General features: G+C 38.3%; 2 protein-coding genes across 5 annotated transcripts in view; one reads left to right on the top strand and one right to left on the bottom strand.

Moving 5' to 3' along the window:
• Positions 1–1,808, bottom strand: part of LOC144056593 (uncharacterized) — a 63,527-nt gene extending 61,719 nt beyond the window's left edge. For all 4 annotated transcript variants that reach the window (XR_013295083.1, XR_013295081.1, XR_013295082.1 and 1 more), the window contains exons 1-2: positions 1,371–1,808; positions 957–1,136 (exon numbers count right to left, since the gene is read on the bottom strand). The gene's annotated coding sequence lies outside the window, so the exon portion shown is untranslated. The remainder of the gene's footprint in view (positions 1–956; positions 1,137–1,370) is intronic.
• The window catches only part of atg7 (ATG7 autophagy related 7 homolog (S. cerevisiae)), a 44,177-nt gene continuing 27,471 nt past the window's right edge, over positions 1,397–18,102 (top strand). Inside the window, exons 1-16 of the mRNA XM_077573531.1 lie at positions 1,397–1,824; positions 2,661–2,829; positions 3,088–3,142; positions 3,495–3,612; positions 3,692–3,769; positions 3,848–3,964; positions 4,965–5,111; positions 5,397–5,485; positions 6,765–6,886; positions 7,504–7,594; positions 7,680–7,824; positions 7,885–8,043; positions 11,697–11,891; positions 12,257–12,496; positions 14,452–14,567; positions 16,162–16,237. Coding sequence (XP_077429657.1) covers positions 2,676–2,829; positions 3,088–3,142; positions 3,495–3,612; positions 3,692–3,769; positions 3,848–3,964; positions 4,965–5,111; positions 5,397–5,485; positions 6,765–6,886; positions 7,504–7,594; positions 7,680–7,824; positions 7,885–8,043; positions 11,697–11,891; positions 12,257–12,496; positions 14,452–14,567; positions 16,162–16,237 — 1,902 coding nt within the window. The 5' untranslated portion in view covers positions 1,397–1,824; positions 2,661–2,675. The remainder of the gene's footprint in view (positions 1,825–2,660; positions 2,830–3,087; positions 3,143–3,494; positions 3,613–3,691; positions 3,770–3,847; positions 3,965–4,964; positions 5,112–5,396; positions 5,486–6,764; positions 6,887–7,503; positions 7,595–7,679; positions 7,825–7,884; positions 8,044–11,696; positions 11,892–12,256; positions 12,497–14,451; positions 14,568–16,161; positions 16,238–18,102) is intronic.

Raw genomic sequence — 18,102 nt, 5'->3', positions numbered from 1 at the left:
TTTTTACACCCATTCACAAAAGGAGCACTGCACAAGACATTGCGCTGCCCATTGAGAAGAAAAAAAACGTAGTAAACGTAATTTAACGTTTTTGGTGGCATTCATTTGGATTTTAGTAAACGTCATTAAACATTTTTGCCGGTAAAAGTTAATAAAATATTTTCATAACTCCTCTGATGAAACATTGACTTAAAACTACTTGAATGGTACATTTGCCATGGCCTGAGGGGATCTGTATCATTTTTACTGGCACTAAACAACTTTGAGGAGGATGGTAGGAACACTGCTGCACAAAAAACTACAAAAGTGCTGACTGCTTTATGGCATATGCCACATCCCCCTTTACCCATTCGTTATTGAGCTAAAAAAATGACGCAATGCGCTTGTCCTCATGAGAAATATGGTCTACCTTCATGCATAACGTTACCAACTTTGTCCATATGGCGGCGCCATAATCAACGTAAAATGAAAGTTTCTTAGTGTTGCTTTAAAAAGACAGTTCTACATTTATCACAAGAGACAGCAGCCACTACATCAGTAACATTTAATATTACATAGCTGTTTTTAAGTGCAGTAATCTTGAAACGGAAGCTCGTACTATTTGACTATGAACCAACAGTAAGATTCACATTCATATTTTTTGCTTAACACTTAGAAATTTCATGCATAATGTGTTTGAATGTGTCAATTTACCGTACATTAATAAGACACAACATCCATATACTGTAATGTAAATGTAGACAGCTGATTTCTTAGATATAGGCGGTATTGTAAATGGGCAGATACACACACGCAGGCACTAAAGGGTGCTCGATTTGTGAGTGCAGAGTGGTTTAATTGGATTAAAATGGATTATTTCATTCAAAATTCAGGAAAGTTGCTCTATAAACTGTTCTATTGGGCTATATTTTGTGTTGTGTGGGCAAAGGTATGGGTGAAGCAGCCACAAATCTCACCTCTTCTCACGTACTGAATGAAGCAAAACCACAGCATCTCTCTGTACACGTACTGGTTGATCATCTGGCACATATTTAAGAGGAAAACTCGACGTTTGGGTTTGAAATATATCTTTTGTGATGCCTTTCCTGGATGCTGGGTGGGATGAGATGTGGCTTCTGCACAAAACAGATCCACCCCTAAAGTGATCCAATGACAACATGAAAAGAAATAGAAATACATTATGCTGTAAAACTAATTAATAATTGTTTATCTTTGTGATGTTTTGACAAAACATGCCACAGACGTGTTTTTATGACACATGGGGATTGTTTAATTAAAGTTGTGGGGAAATAACGGATTATTTTTTCCCCCCTCAATTCCCCTTTACGTTTTAATCCAGCAGGGTACTTTCACGACTGTCCCTAACTCACCTAGTCCTGCGGCGATATCCAAACTTCCTGGATGGTTTTCATTTAAAACAGCTCCTTTCCGGAACGTTGGACACCAAGGAGTTGCTTCACAACGATGTTTCATTTGAAGACTTGAGTGGACGGTAGTGTTAACGCGACTATAAACTTTCACTGACGCAAATTGTTTGACTTGCTCTTCACAGCAGTGAACGTGTGGGCACACATTATTTAACGTGCACGCAAATTCACAATGAAAAGAACCGGCACCTACAGCTTCTTGTCAGTATTCTCGTTTTTTGTCGTTTCTGCGTTCGTGTTTACGTTTTTATTTTTTGTATTTTACTCAATAATGCACGCACCTTAACCTTTCAAAAAGAATACTTCGGTTGCTATCAAGACATACCCATGATGCACCGCTTTGTGACGCTCCGTCAAATCACGTGACCAAAGGAATACGGAAGTCAGGATCTCCTGGGTAAGTGAATCAAGTCTGGTTGCCAATTTTGACAGCGTTGTTAGAACTGCTTTTGACATTCAAATATTTGAAGAATGTAGTGACGTTTTGTTTTTTTAGAGCGCTGCACCCGTTGGCAAACGCTGGGCGAGACTTTTATTTAGGGAACGTTGGCCAATAGTGGGTGGAAAAAAACCCTCCCAAATCTTTCATGGAGTTTGGCGTCTAGCAGTAAAACTGCATCAAAAAAGATAAATGACGCTGGTGCTAAGTAATCTTTGAAAATGCATGTTAAAATGTTTCAATATATTTGTTTTTTTATAAAAACAAAAAACAAAGCCCCACATACCCAAATTTAAACATTTGTTGAGCACTTCTAAGCTAAAAAAAAACCACACACTAATCTGGTTACTCAATTATATAAATACTGAAAATCTGTCGCTTGTGTTTATCATGTTGGCTTATGTGCAATATTAGTTGGTGTTGATGCAATACATTCCAAGAAGTTTAGCTGGAAATTAATATTTTGTAGATATGACCTAGGGCAGCTCAATGTTTTAGTCAGTCAGCTGAGATTGGCCTCCTCTGTGTCATACAGTATTTTGTGAATCCTCTCATCTTTCCCTGTTTTTCAGTTGTACTATTTCTATATGAATAAAGTCACTGCTTTTGTTATCATAATGATTTAAACAAATTTAAAACAGTACTGTAAATCCCTATAAAACAAAACAAAATCAAAAAATTGAATATGATAACTTTCAGTCAGTCAACCAATGTCTTCTTTCTCATCTTCCCCAATATCAAGATATCTGTTCATAATGAAAAGGAATTCTAATGTGTCAACTATTTTTGCGTAGCCATCTAGTGTCTTGATGGCAGCGTCCACCTCTGCAGACCTCAAGCTGCAATTCGCGCCCTTTGGCAGCGCGCTAGAGGCAGGCTTCTGGCATCAGCTCACGCAGAGGAAACTCAATGACTACAGGCTGGACGAGAGCCCTAAATGGATCAAAGGGTACTACTACAATGGTGAGCCGCAAAATATCAGAACACATTTGCCTCTGTGACATGTGACATCCAAATTGTTAATCAGAGACGGCCAACTTCAGGAGCACTTCAAAGAGCCACCCCCGCTACCCCGTCCATCATAAAGAAGCAGCAAAATGATTAAATATATACAATTATTTTTGATGAAAACATTGATTAAGAGTCCTGGCAGCTTATTTGGATTATGCACAAAAAGAATAATGTCTAAAAATGACCACTTGTCATTTATATTTCATATAGGTGATCCGGTTGGTTTGCCCACCCGTCTGACCTTGGAGTTCAGTGCATTTGAAGTGTAAGTTGAATGACTCGTCTTTGATGCCAACAGAGCCCAGATGGCAAAATTTGAACAGATGACGTCCACAATGTAAATGAAAGGTGTCTTGACTGTAATTGACAGTCAAAAGTGGGATTTGCAGCAGATGGCAATGTCATAACCTCTTTGATCAATAGCATCGTTTGAATCCACTTCTCTATCTGAGTCATTCTCAAAGTCATCGATTGGGGGGAAAAAAAAAAAAGTCAAGTGAGTCCAGACGCCTTGGCTGTTTGAATGTTAAACTGCAATGTAACTAAATGTAAAAAGCATATCAGAAAACCATAATGCAGGTTGTATTTATTTATTTATTTATTTATTTTAATACCAGAGATGGGTCCACACCGGCTCATTGTTGCGAGGCTGTTGGAAAACTGTACAACACCAACACACTGGATGCCTTCAAGAGTACTGACAAGAAGGCCTTGCTGGACAGAGAGTCCAAGGAGGTGAAATATTGCACATGTAGAGGATGTAAAGTAGCATCTAGTTGTGCTATGGAAAACCTTAACACCTGTTGTTTTGTAGCTTTGGAATGCCATACGGTCCGGAGAAGCACTCGCAGACCCGAGCATCCTCTGCAGGTTTATTCTGCTGACTTTTGCCGTACGTGCCAGCGAGCGTTGTGCAACATTTCACATGCACAATTGCGTTAGCTGACAAATTTGTTTTCAACTTCCTTAGGATTTGAAGAAGTACCATTTCTACTACTGGTTCTGCTTCCCCGCTCTCTGCTTCCCAGAGGGGATAAAGATTGTAAAGGAGCCTTCCGTCCTGGAGACTGTTTTTACAGCAAAGCAGGTTGGTGAAATTTCTTGGGTGTAATTATACGGTGCACAAGTTCTACAATCACCCAGAATATTTTTTGCACCACACTAAGTTTAATTTCCGGTTCTGTGCTTATCACACTGTTCATCTGTGCCATTGCCGGTGCCCTTCTGTGGTGACATCACAATAACAGAACATATAGCAAAACATTTTGGAATTATCAACATTATATATCAGCACTTGCATTATTACTATTTCTTACTAAGATATTTTATTGAAAAAAAAATCATGACCTATTGTATTTTAAACATTAAAACCCAATATTGATTCTTAAAAGTCCCTGTAAAGTGAAAATAAGAGTGTTGTAAACAAAGCTGCCAAATAGAAATGAAACTTACGGAATCAGGCTATAAAATACCAACAACAACAAAAACATGGAGACCTTTTTTTTTTTAATTTTGGTAAAGTATGGCACCCAAGAAAGATGCATTTTTTGAGTTCTAGACATAGTTTGCTGGCTAGCTAACTGCACGCTATAGTGGTAGAAAATGCGCCTTGCAATGAAAAACTAAGTAACTTTGCATCGGTTTTCAACAGTTATTTTCAAACATATTAAATGTGTTTCGAAACAAATATCTGAATTCACTCTACTGGTTCTTTAACGTGCCTTCATCTAGCAGACTCTAAGCTAAATTTTTATTCATTTTATTTTTAGTGTCCTCAAATAATAGATACAAATGGCACTGAGGCCTTGGGCATAACAATACAGCCTCCGCTCATTGGTTTTAATAAAGGAGATATTAAAGAAATCAATAATTCCTCAGTGCCTCTCCTGGATAGAGTAGTAATGCATTACATTTCATTATGCTTTGCTAAATGGTGGATATTAAGAAGTATAAGTTATTCATGATTACCCTTTTCAAGTTGTATATCTATATACCTATAGCATCAGGGGTGTTCATTAAATCTTGTCACCATACGTCAAAGCAAGTTTTCTCATTTATTTATGGCCTCTTAATTGTCCCTGCCTCAGATCTCAGCTTTGCAGGAGGCCTACGATGGCCTCTGTATCAAAGGCGGGACCACTGCAGTTCCCTATTTCCTAATGAAGTACACAGACGATGCCGTTGAGTTGGCCCAATTAGCAGAGTGGGGGAAATTCTTCCCTGACTCGCAAAAGGTTAGTGTAACATTTTCTTTTCTTTTCACAGCAGCATTATGTAATCATTTTGGCCCTAAATAACAGCTTCACAATCACGTTTATGGCACACTGTTGGGAGAACAGCATCCTGGTCTACCTCGATTGTAACACACTGTCAGTGCTAACATTTATTTTTATTTATTACTGACATATGCTGAATTGCGGCCATGGTTAAAAAGTACTGTAGGGGGAGCCCTGGAGCACACCTTCATTCTGACATGGAAAACTATGGACAATCATGTTAATAGGATTTTTTTCTTTTAGGTCGCCGTGGGTGTATATGACCCGTGTACTCTGTCTCAACATCCAGGATGGCCTCTGAGGAATCTACTGGCCCTCTTAGCAAGCCAGCGGTAAACACTCTCAACTGTGTGTGTGTGTGTGTGTGTGTGTGTGTGTATTTGAAATAATGACTTAATTCATGCCTGGTTTAAGTAGCATTTTAGCATTCTTCACTGTCATACGAGTGTTAGCTACTGTATAATAAGGATACAAGTAAAATAAACAAATGCAGCACAACTAATTAGCCTTGGAATACGCCTGGAAGAAATGTAATTGAAAGCGAAGGTATTTGGTTTCATTTTGGTTACCTCTCAAAGGTAACCTGGAGTTCATCTTTAGCTGCTGACTGAACTAAAGTCTCCTTTTGGTTGAACTTGTTGAAGAAAATAATCTTTTCTTCACGTGTTCGTTTTCTTTCGGGTAGTGCTAATGTTGATTATCTGAATACAGGCTGGAGATCGGTGAACAGTTCCTTCGAAGGTTTTATTTTTACACAATACTCCGGACACAAGCAAGTTTACAGACAAATGGCTGCATTCTTCTCGCAAGTGTGCCGATTACAGACACTTACAACCTTTTTATACTATCTTGAAGGGCGGTTCAAAAAAGCCCACCTGGAGTTCACCGGACATGAGATAAGACTTTAAAAACATCATTGATTACATTGTTGTGGAAATTGATGAGATCCCAGTCATGACGATAAGATTTTAAAAACATCATTGATTACAGACACTTGGCAGAAATTGCGACATCTCTCACAAAGACACATCCACAGATAAAAGTTCTACTGAGGAAATAAATAAATTAAAACACTTATGACTAAATCTGGGCAGAAGACCCTCTTCAAACTCTACAAATTTTAGCTTTTTATTTTTATTTTTGGGCCGCATGACTTAATTAAAGTTGTTGTTTTTTTTAATTGCTGTAACAGATGCAATTTAGGAATCATCACAAGCCAGCAGCGCAACAGCAACATTGTTTCCACCTCCAAAATTGCCCCCAGATCAACCTCTCAATTCTTCTGTTCTCACAGACACTTTTGAGCCAAAGCAAACATCATCTATTTTGTCCTGCGTCTCCCAAACCACACAGTTAATTGTTGATTCTGCTGACTGGAGAGATGTCTCACTTGTGACAAGTTGTTTACACTATAATTTGAGCGTTGTCATCCGAATGCGGCTATTCAGTACCGTATTAGGGGAAATGCGTTGCTATGGGAACTTGTTTGGATAATAACCTTAAGTCAGTTTCTGTATGTGTGAGGATTATTATTTTTTGTATTCATTCATTTCACGCTTGTGTAAGATCATATTGTATACACATTAATGATGTATTTATTTTGTGTTTTAGGGGTGCAAAGGTGGACACGGTGGAGGTGCTGTGTTTCAGGGACAGAACCCTGCAGGGAAGCCGCTCCATTCAGCACAGCATCATTTTTCACGTCAAACTACCCGAACTCCCATCCGACTCTGGTAATCTTTCCTCGGGGGCAGTGGTTGTCTTTATGTGCGTCTTAAATGATGTAAATATAAACCGTTTGTTCTGCTTGCCTTTTTTAGGTGCTTTTTTTATTAGAATAATAATATTTATGCATTTGCGATTGTCTTCATGCATATCCTTCCTAACAGATTTTAACTCTCCATCTTGCTTGAATGCATTAGTTGGGTTGTTTATGCGTGGTTGTCTTCCTGCACGTCATAACTGATCTGACCTCTTCGTCCTGCTTGAATTTATTTCTCGGGGAGCTTTTTGTGCATGCGTAGTTGTCTTAACTGATGTGAACCCTCTGTCCTGCTTGACTTTCCGCTTCTCATCCGTCATATCTGTTGAATAAGGGATGAACTGCTGATGAGATGATAATAGCGGGAGGGGAACGGTGGCACTCTGTGATCTGTGAAGATTTCTGATGAGTGCAGATGAGGCGGCTTTGGTTTTACCTCATCTGCCTCTCTTCGCAAAAAAGCTTAATAATTGGCTCTTAATAACTTAATGGAACGAAAATCTCATTAGCATTTGCATTAGCATTACTTTCTCTTTGTCACATGTGCAAGTAAATCTTGTTTATTTCACATTTGTTTTATGTTCACAGCATGTCCTAAAAGTGTTGGTTGGGAAAAGAATGCCAAGGGAGCAATGGGACCCCGAATGGTCAACCTCAGTGAATGTATGGATCCCAAAAGGTAGGTAGTGCAAAAAAAAATAAACAAAAAAAAAACATCCCACCTGCTAGACGAGAATAGGAATTGTGGTAGCTTTCTTTTCCAGACTTGCAGAGTCATCAGTCGATCTCAACCTGAAACTGATGCGATGGCGGCTGGTCCCTTCACTGGACCTGGACAAGGTAGTCAGCACCAAGTGTCTTCTACTGGGAGCTGGAACGCTGGGCTGCAATGTGGCCAGGACTCTGATGGTGAGTCTGAAATAGATGGAAGAAGTTCTTCAAAAAAAGTAAATACTTTGCCTATGTTAGGGATGGGGAGTAAGACACATCACCTTTGTGGACAATGCAAAGATCTCCTACTCCAATCCGGTGCGGCAGCCTCTCTATGAGTTTGAAGACTGTCTCGGAGGAGGAAAGGCCAAAGCCAATGCCGCTGTTGAGCGACTCAACAAAATATTTCCTGGTGTGGTGAGTTCAGTCAGGTTAAAATATATTTTTTTTAAATGACATACATTGTTTTTGGTGCCTGTCTGTTGTATCTGTGAAAGGTTATACAGACGCTCCCCAACTTACGAACGAGTTACGTTCCGAGCAATCGTTCGTAAGGTGAATTTGTTCGTAAGTTGCTTCAGTGCTATATTTTGTATTATAATTTATGTTGAAAGAGAATACGTACAGTACTTTACTACGTATGTTAGAGAGAGAGAGCGAGAGACACACACAATATGTACATGTACGTAATAAGATAAATAAAATGAAGTTTAACTTACTTTTGGAAGATGTACTCGATGCTTAAGGATTTGATGGAGGAGGAGGAGGAGGAAGAGGAGGATTTTATATCATGAGAGGTTCTTCGTCGTCGCTGGAATGGGCTTCAAAAGTTACTTCCTCCTCCGTAACTTCAATGTAGGAAGAAGTTGAGGGTCGCGGAGAAGAAGATGAGGGTTGATGAGTATCTTCCTTGGAGGATTTACTAGAAACTGGCCGAAAGAAGCGATCTAACGACGATTGCACAGTTTCCTTCTTTTTTTCATCATAAATGATGCGGTAGCACTGTATGGCATCATTCAATTGATTTGCAACCTTTGTGCAACGTTCAATATTTGGGTCTTGCTGCTCGAAGAGTGCGATGGCTTTATCTATGAGCGACAGGCGTTTCTTCTTCTTCCTCCTCCTCGACACGTTGCTGAGCCTCCAATGCTGGGTGAGCTCTCACAGCGCCAAGCGTCGGTATTAGCGGCGGAAAGAAGCACTACAGTACTCGGAAAAAGGTGCGCAATACAAAATCTAACTTACAGCATCTCTTTCCGAACATTTTTTGACATGCGCGCATGCGCGCAGACATGTTCGTATGTACCGTTGTTCGTAACACGAATGTTCGTAAGTAGGGGAGCGTCTGTACAGTAAATGAGTGTCATTAACAAATTTTTGAAGTGGTCGAGGTTGTCGCTTTATGACGTGTATTGACTTGGGGCAGAGCTGCCATATTAAGTATGGCGGAAGCACGACTGTGCCACTGTCTTTTTATTAACTTCTCAATGAAATGCATAACTGACAAAAAGCTTAGGTGATGTTTGACCAGCTGTTGGTGAGTTAAACTGTGACGCTATCATAGGTTCCCTTCTTTTGGGGTTTCATACTGACCTTTGAAGTAAGATGCCGTAGTTGCTGTCTCTTACTTTTGAGTTGCAAACCTGTCATGTTTCCAGTCTCTTTTTCCCCAATTTTATCAAAAACCTAATCACTGAATTAAAAATGTAATGATCTTTAAAACTCCTTCCTTAATACAGTGCTGTATGTGTTTCTTGGCATTAGCACACTGCGTTACAAAGGATTGCAATGGGTTGCCAAAAAAACTCTGACTCATGACTTGTCATGTAGTTCAACTCAAAGTCAAGTCCATTTTTTTTTTATACTGAGTCAAAGCCAAGAATTTCAAAAGTTTTAGCCAAGCAAGTTCTGAAATTCCCGACACATGCATACCGTAAGTGCTCCCCGAGTCTTCCCACCCCCCAGTAAGGCCAGCAACACCAAATGAATCAGTTCATAAGGAGCAGTTTATTTGCTTCACATGGAGAAAAATGCCAACATGAACAAAAGCACGCCTAAGTAGAAATAAAGTAAATGAATGACAAGCAACTAACCTACCTCTAAAAAGTAACAAAGGATAAACAAAAAAGGGCTCCAAAACAATAGCGCCAAATGGCATGACGTTCAAGTAACGGTTCAATTCTATAACCTCCTGTTGTATTGACTACCAAACTTTACCAGGATTAGTCACCATGGTAACACAAAGCTGCACTCGTGTTGATGTGGGTGCAAGTGACATGATGAGACGGGACGGTCACCAACCGCCAAAACCGGGCATTTTAGAGTGGACGAAGTATATATAATAGTTACATATTAAAGCATTTGACAATGTGAGTGGTTGCCGGGAGCAAGAGATCTATTTCATCTCCCCAGATGATCCAGAATGATCCCCGGGGCACTTGAAATGTAGCATTGGGCCGCCTCTGAAAGTTTAGCAGCACTTGTCAGAGTGAGATTGAAGTTCAAGGCTTAATAGCTTCCCACTCAAGATGAATGAGTCTGTCCGAGTGACATTTCTTCTTGTTAAGATGCTGCTGCTCAGACGTATACATTTATACCATTCTTTCTCTTTGGAGTGGAAACTAAAACTAAAATGAGGTATTACTGAAACTATTACCCCTTTGAAGGCTGCCAAAAGACACTTAATGGTGAGGTAACAGGCAGGTGTTCTTAAAGCGATACTGTTACTTGGCAATTTTTAGCTAAGGTAGGTCTGGAATTATTAAGATGTGTTAATTATTTGCATTGATCATAGTACTAAGTTCTATGGGTGGGAATCTTTGAATGTCTCACGATTCGATTCCGATTTTTTTGGGGGGGCCTGCGATCCGATTCAGAATCGATTTTCGATTAAGAACGATTTTTCATTCAAAATGATTTGATTGACAATGATTTTTGCTTTCAATCTATAGATGTGCAAGGAATTGTATTGATCTACTCCAGTCTGACTCGCTAATGCTAATTAGCACGCCACTCGCGGCACTTTTATTGGAATAACTTGATCGTGACTTTTCCCTTCTACTTTCTAATGTGGCTACAACTTAAAAGTGTATTAGACCGCGTGGAACCACACTGCCCCTAAGTGACCAAATTGGGTACAACATGAACAGCGCTCCAAATAAAGGCACACACAGACAGATAAAATAATTTAAATAAAATAATTTTGGGACATTTAAAATTGATTCTGAATCGTACTAAATGAGAATCGCGATTGCTATTAGAATCGATTTTTTTTGGGGCACACCCCTACTAAGTTCCATGGTTATCACCTATTTTGTCATCACTATTCCCACAAAAACACATAAAAGCGTTCATTGGTGTCATTTCCATCCAACTTTAAGTCCAAATCCAGGTTTAACCATGTCATCCTGATGGCTAAAATATGCCCAATCCAGGGATGTGATTTTTCCGCTAATTCGCGGAATTCCGCTTTTTTTATCTCCCCCCCCAAAAAAAAAAAATCTGATTTTTTTTTATTTTTTTATTTTTTTTTAGTATTTCATTGTGTATGCACATGACTCCGACAGATAACATCTTCTGCTATAACAAAGACATTTGTGGTATGCTCTAATATGAGTTACTTTTCATTTGGTCATGATACAATTATTTGTTCATGAAATTTGAACTCTTCAACATTATTTATGTGTTAATTTAGTAATCACATTAGTTAGATATGATGATATTCTCAGTGATAGTTTTTAAAAGCAAAGGCAGTCCAATGTTTTTGAATGTGACTGATTTTGAGTTGACTAAAACTGCCATTTTGTATGGGATAGTTCAATATACATTGAAAATTTATGCTGTTGTTTTGTCTATTTCTTTGTCATGTGAGTGCATTGAAAGTACTTAAAAACACGGAAAACCCATGAGCCGGCGGGTTTAGCCGGCGGCCCCCAGACCCCCGGCTAAATTTTCAGATAATTTCACTTTGGTCAAATCACATCCCTGCCAATCTCAAATTGCATGAAAATGGAATGAACACAGCTTGTTACATGTTGAATCACTCGCTTTCCCATCTTTCATCCTGTCAGAATGCAGAGGGCTTCAACATGAGCGTTCCCATGCCGGGCCACCCGGTGAATTTCTCCCAAGCCACTCTGGCACAGGCCCAGAAGGATGTGGAGCAGCTGGAGAAGCTCATCTCGGAACACGATGTGGTCTTCTTACTAATGGACACGAGAGAGAGCCGCTGGCTGCCCACCGTGATCGCGGGTAGTAAGAGGAAGGTAAGGATGGAACATCACGCGTGTAATGTCATGATAGCTTAACAGCTGTCTAGAATGTCAATTTCAAAGTGTTCGTATATTTTCGAGAATTGATCCTTAGTGCATTTATCTGGCATGCCCCAAGAAAAATGAACTTGTCAACCCAAATCCAAAATGATTTTGAACTTGTGCACCCAATTCTTTTAAATTAAAAATACAATTATAATTAGAATAAAATTCTGTTTCCAGTCTGGAAAAACACTCCAAATAACTAATTAAAATCCACAAATTAATGTATTTGTGGCAATAATGAATTTATGTAAACATTTGACCTCAACTGCACATTCTAAACTGCTTCACAAATTGCTGTCCATTTCTTTTGCAAGCTGGTGGTCAACGCCGCTCTGGGCTTCGACACATTCGTGGTGATGCGCCACGGCCTGAAGAAAGCTCGCCCAAATGTCTGCGGGGACGCCGACTCCTCCCCTTCCTGTTCATCCGCATCCTCGTCGTCCTCCACGCCAGCCGGCTCGGCGTCCACCGTCCCGGCGTCCTCCCTCTTCGCCAACATTCCCGGACACAAGCTTGGCTGCTACTTCTGCAACGACGTCGTGGCACCAGGAGATGTAAGAACCCGCAGCACATACTGTATACGTACTCATTTGAATAATCCTCGCTTGATTTTCCTAATGACAACATTTTCACTTCCTTTCATCATTATTCAATATAAATAGTGACGTACTTGTCAGTAGCAATCCTTCTAGAAAACAATAAATGCTATGAATGCTATTACACATTGTGGGGCATTTAAATGCTTGTCTGGTTCTTCTGGAAATTTCAACCTGTATTCATTCAACACTGCAAAAATGGCTTGATAATAATAAGAAGAAACTCAATAGCACAAAATGTCCCCTAAGAATCTTTAAAGGATTGAAGTGGTAATAATAATAGTCAATGTTGTTGCCAATAATGAGGGGACTCCATTACAAATCTCCAGTGGCTTGACAGAGAAGCTCTTTTATTCTGCCAGCCCTCAAAACACAGCGCTCATTGACCTTTGACTTACAGCTGTTTTAATTTAAACACAAACACATTGTGTTGTTTGAAAATGGACAGCCCACAGGTAGTTCGTAGCGACACAAAAGCATTTTTTTCTGTGCAGGCTTATTATCACCACCATATGTAGTCGTGATATATGCTTTTCAAAAATAACATCCTATTGTGAAGTTGGAAAAGTTCACAGAAATTCTTCACCTTTTTTACTTTTTGCTCCTCAGATGCGTTGCTTTAGTCTTTTCCTCCCACACAATGTTTGAATAATTATGAGTCATCTTTCTCATTTGGTATTTGAAGGCTGCGCTCAATTGTAACAGTCATTCTGCAGCGCTCTGTTCTCTGCTATATCAGTTAAAGAGCCTTAATGCTAATTAGGGCTGGGCAATAAATCGAATCAATTTGATACATCGTCATTTTAAAAATCGAATCGATGTAAATCTGCGACATTGTGAAATCCAATTTTGTCTTTTGGATTATTTAAAGTTGTTCTAATGTTCTGTTACATCAAAATATTTTTGTGAGTTATAATTTTGCACAGGTGTCAGAATGCTGGACGGGTGGTTTACGAGACATGGTTACAATAGTTACCAACTCCTTAATTGTGGCATTTAAGCACAAACTATGAAGGCTAAGTTTGTTCAAACTGATTTGGAATCAGTATACATTATTGTTGTCTGAATGATACGATACGATATACTTTTATTTTCCCCGTGGGGAACTTTTTCCTGGACTCCGTCCAGCTGCAGTTTACAGTAAGGAAAAAACAACAGAATAGAAAGAGATAAAATCAAAATTAAATAAGAAGTGCAGCAGTAGTTTACAGTGAGAAAAACAACAGAATAGAGAGAGATAATTAAAATAAATAATACACACACACTCCTATATATATATATTGCACCACTTAGTTAATGTCGGTTATTAAGTAATTTGATGGATGTCGGCAGGAATGAGTTCTTGTAGCGGTTCAGCCTGGTTCTGGGGGCCCTAGAATCTCCTGCCGGAAGGCATTTTGACAGGAATTAATTTTGAATAAATTAAACCATTAAATGTTTTCTGGATTTTTAAGATTAAAATCGTAATCATCCTGAATGACTCATTTATTGCACTAATGCTAAATGCTGGATACAGTTCTCTATTTTGCAATAGATTCATCTAAAATCATGCATTTTTGCTTTTCAAAGGGTGGGGGATTACTCGTCAATCTGTGTGTACTTTATGTTGTACATGGTGATAACTATCCTGATTAACTGGTGAGGTCGCATTCATTATAGCAACCATACATTGCGCGCACACAGTGTCCTTGTGCTTGTACCTTTTTCACATCATTTCTAGTCTTTCAGGAAGCGTATCATTATGCAACACTTTATTTCTATAAGTCTCCGCAAGTGTTTACATTTTCAAATGATCACTTCCACATTCATAGGAAATCATCAATGGCATAGATGTCAAAACGAATAGAAACAATGACAGGAAAACAGCATTTATTTAACCTACCAAATATTATTGTTGTTGTTTTTTTCAACAGTCTACCCGGGATCGGACTCTGGACCAGCAGTGCACTGTAAGCCGACCGGGACTGGCCATGATTGCTGGCGCCCTGGCGGTGGAGATGATGGTGTCCATTTTGCAACACAGCGAAGGGTGAGCACGGTTACCACAGCAACATTGCAAGTGATGACGGCCATGTGTTAATAAAAGTGGCCTGTTTAATGCTGAATCGCTCGTACGAAATAAGAACCTGTCATATATAGTGTCGATATTGTAGTAAAGTAAATGATATTACAAATATTAAATGGTAAAAAAAAAACTGTTCATAAAATGGCACTTGAGTCAGAGGAGAAAATGCAATCTCCACATTGAGAGGGCACAGCCGAGATTCAAACTTCAAGCCTCAGAACTGTGAGGGAGGACAGTCTTACCATTAGGAGTTTGTATGTGATACAGCCTAAAAATATATGAACAGTATAATCATATGTCATATGGATAATAGTAATATGAACCAAAAACAGACAATAAAGCTATCTATCTCTTCAAATATTGACAGATGACGTTTTAGGCCCATATGGCCTACTCCGTGTGGTCACCTTTAGTGAATGGGAGGTCTTAAAATTGATCATAGTCCTTAACTCATTCACTGCCATTGACGGCTATAGATGTCAAAAATTCATTAGAACTATCACTATTAGTTTAACAATTTTTCCACTTTTGTTACGTTTTTGTTGTTGAGTATGAAAACCTGGGGAAAAAAATGTAGAACAGATATAAAATTTATGATTAATTGTGACGTGACTAGTGAAGTCATACCATTGATTACGAAAAATTTTAATTGCCTGACGCCCCTAATTTTTAATAATCTTTTCTTCTTCTTTTAAATTATTATTTTTTTAATTATTGTATTTTTATTTTTTTAATAATCTTTTATTTTTTTAAGAAAATATTATAAACAAAAATTGTGGCGTCAGGCGATTAATTTTTTGGGGATCATAATTAATCGCATGACTTCACTAGTTAACTGACAATTAATCACAAATTTTATATCTGTTCTAAATGTACAGTAAATTTGTGATTAATCGTGAGTTAACTATTGAAGTCATGCGATTAATCACAATTACAAATTTTAATCGCCTGACGCCCCTAATTTTTAATAATCTTTACTTTAAAAAAACAAACAAAAAAAACTAATATTTTTATTTATATTTTTATGTCTAGGTTTTCATACTCTTGTTAACAAAAGTGGGGAAAATGTTAAACTAATATAAATAGTTCAAATTAATTTTTGACATCTATAGCCGTCAATGGCAGTGAATGAGGTCTTAGTTGCAATTACTGTGGTAAATTACAATGCTATTGTATCTTTGGTTTAAATGCATATGTGGTGTGCTAAAGCAAAATGTTGAATTTTTTTGACATGACATGTTATTAGTTGTCACATTGCTTCTTTTGGATAAAAAGCTTTGATTGCTAAACTTAAACCTCATGGCTGTACCGCCATGAGGTTTTTTGCCTTGTAGCCATGGTTACTCATTACAGCTCAAAAATTCAACTTTCTTAATGTGTGTTTTTTACTTTTCTGATGCGTCGTCGCTCTGCAAGGGCTCATGACCTTCTGTTCGTTAGTGCCGCTTTTCGCTCTTTGGGCAGTATTTTATTAGATCCAAATTCCTCATCATCCCCGCATGGCATTTATATGAAGGATGTCACCTTGTGCACCCCCACGGCCCCCTTCCCCTTGCAGAGGCTACGCAGTGGCCAGCAGCAGCGATGACCGAATGAACGAACCTCCCACGTCGCTTGGCCTTGTTCCGCATCAGGTACCGAGGACACACTGTTCCTCCACATAAAGCGAAATCAACAAAGCGCATTGCTCTAATATGCCTCTAATATAGCTGCATACACACTTTATGATGATGCAGTGCAGTTCTACAGTACTTTTACCGCAACCACTTTCACGAAAACAGTGAAACCTCCAAAAATGAAAACCTTCACTCTAAACTTGACCTCTTAAAACTTAAAGAGGAAGTCAACCCCCCCCCAAAAAAATTGGGGGACAATAATATGTTGTATGCAGCCCCACTAGTCTAAATACGGTTTAGTTTCCTAGTTAATATTGCATTAGTGGAATATGAGTTAAGCAGCAAAATCCAGACGTTTTTTATCCATCTCAGGGGGCGGCCATTTTTCAACTTGCTGTTGACTGACGATGACATCTTTGTTGCTCAGGTCTCAACAACAACATTGATGTTATTTTCAGTCGACAGCAAGTGGCAAAATGGCCGCCCCCCTGAGATGGATAAAAACAGATGGATTTTGCTTCATAAGTCATATTCCCAAAATGTAATATTAATCAAAATGTCATGTTTAGACTAGTGAGGTCACATATAACATATTATTGTCAAGAAATGTTTAATGTTTAAGTACTGATGAAGTTATTATATGATATTTAATGAATGGAATAAAAAAAAAAGAAAGATGACAAAATCTACTTCACAATTTCAGGACAATCTAACAAGAAAAAAAAAGTAAATAAAGAGAATAAAAATGATTTTTTTTTTGCAAGAGTGTATTCTTGTGAGAATAGTCAATTTTACAAGGAACTAAATTAATGCTACCAAATAAAAGTAGAATGAAGTAAAAGTACATACCTATTATAAGACATATCAGGACTTTCTTTTTTATTTATTTATTTATTTTACACTTTTCATAAAACTACAATTGCTGTATTATAATTTTTCAACATATGTAATTTGTACTTGGTAAAATTTGTCCTTTTATGAATTTTATGAGAATAATCAGCATTTTACATGGGAAATACAGGTGTAAAGAGGCGCCATTGTAATAAAACTAGAATAAATGACGGTTAAAAAATATTCCAAGTCATAATATTGTGGCGAGAAAAAAATGCCACTTTTTTTGCAAACAAAAAAGACTCACTTCAGAAAAGATATTTGTAATATATGAGATTTTTCATTCCTATCTCATTGCTGTGTCACAGTCATTGCAATTTTGTATTTATGGGTATAATTTAACCTTTCTTTTGAACATTAGCATCGCTGTAAAGGGAGATTGTTCTTGTTCCCATTATGAACATAATGTCCCAATGGGTGCGCATGTTTGACAAATAAGTTTTTTGCCATAGAAATACCAGCAGTTCCATGAGTGGAGTTGTACCGTTCGTGTGCATGTATTATTTTAGATTTTTTACTTGCATGTAATACATGTTAACTGTACCAATATGGAAAAAAGACAGAGATTAAGAACTTTGGCAAACAGGCACAAACCAATCTCATAAATTGCATTATTATTATTCATTAGTTTCCCCTTGTTAACGAAACACTCAGTTCAAGATGATTACGTGTTTATGTAGATAGCCAATCTGTGCTCCTTTGCAACAACTTCAGGTGTTAACTCTCTCACATGACATTTGCATAGTCATCATCAACGTCTTTATCACTTTGTATTCATCACACTGACAAATTCTGCCATTTGCTCGACACATCTGCTGCTCATGATGTTCAGCACCATGTCGAAGGGAAACGGCATGAAAATGTGCCGCCGTGTGTGTGTGTGTGTTTGGATAGGTGATGATGACGACGGCAGGTGATGTGAGATGAACGCTCAAGTTCTTTTTCCTCAGTAAATAAAAGTTATAGAATGACTCAGCAATGCCAAAAGTTGC

The sequence above is a fragment of the Vanacampus margaritifer genome, chromosome 8 (assembly GCF_051991255.1).
Source record: "Vanacampus margaritifer isolate UIUO_Vmar chromosome 8, RoL_Vmar_1.0, whole genome shotgun sequence".
NCBI classification, from domain to species: Eukaryota; Metazoa; Chordata; class Actinopteri; order Syngnathiformes; family Syngnathidae; genus Vanacampus; species Vanacampus margaritifer.
The sequence above is the reverse complement of the archived record's forward strand: the minus strand, read 5'-3'. Positions and strand labels throughout refer to the sequence as shown.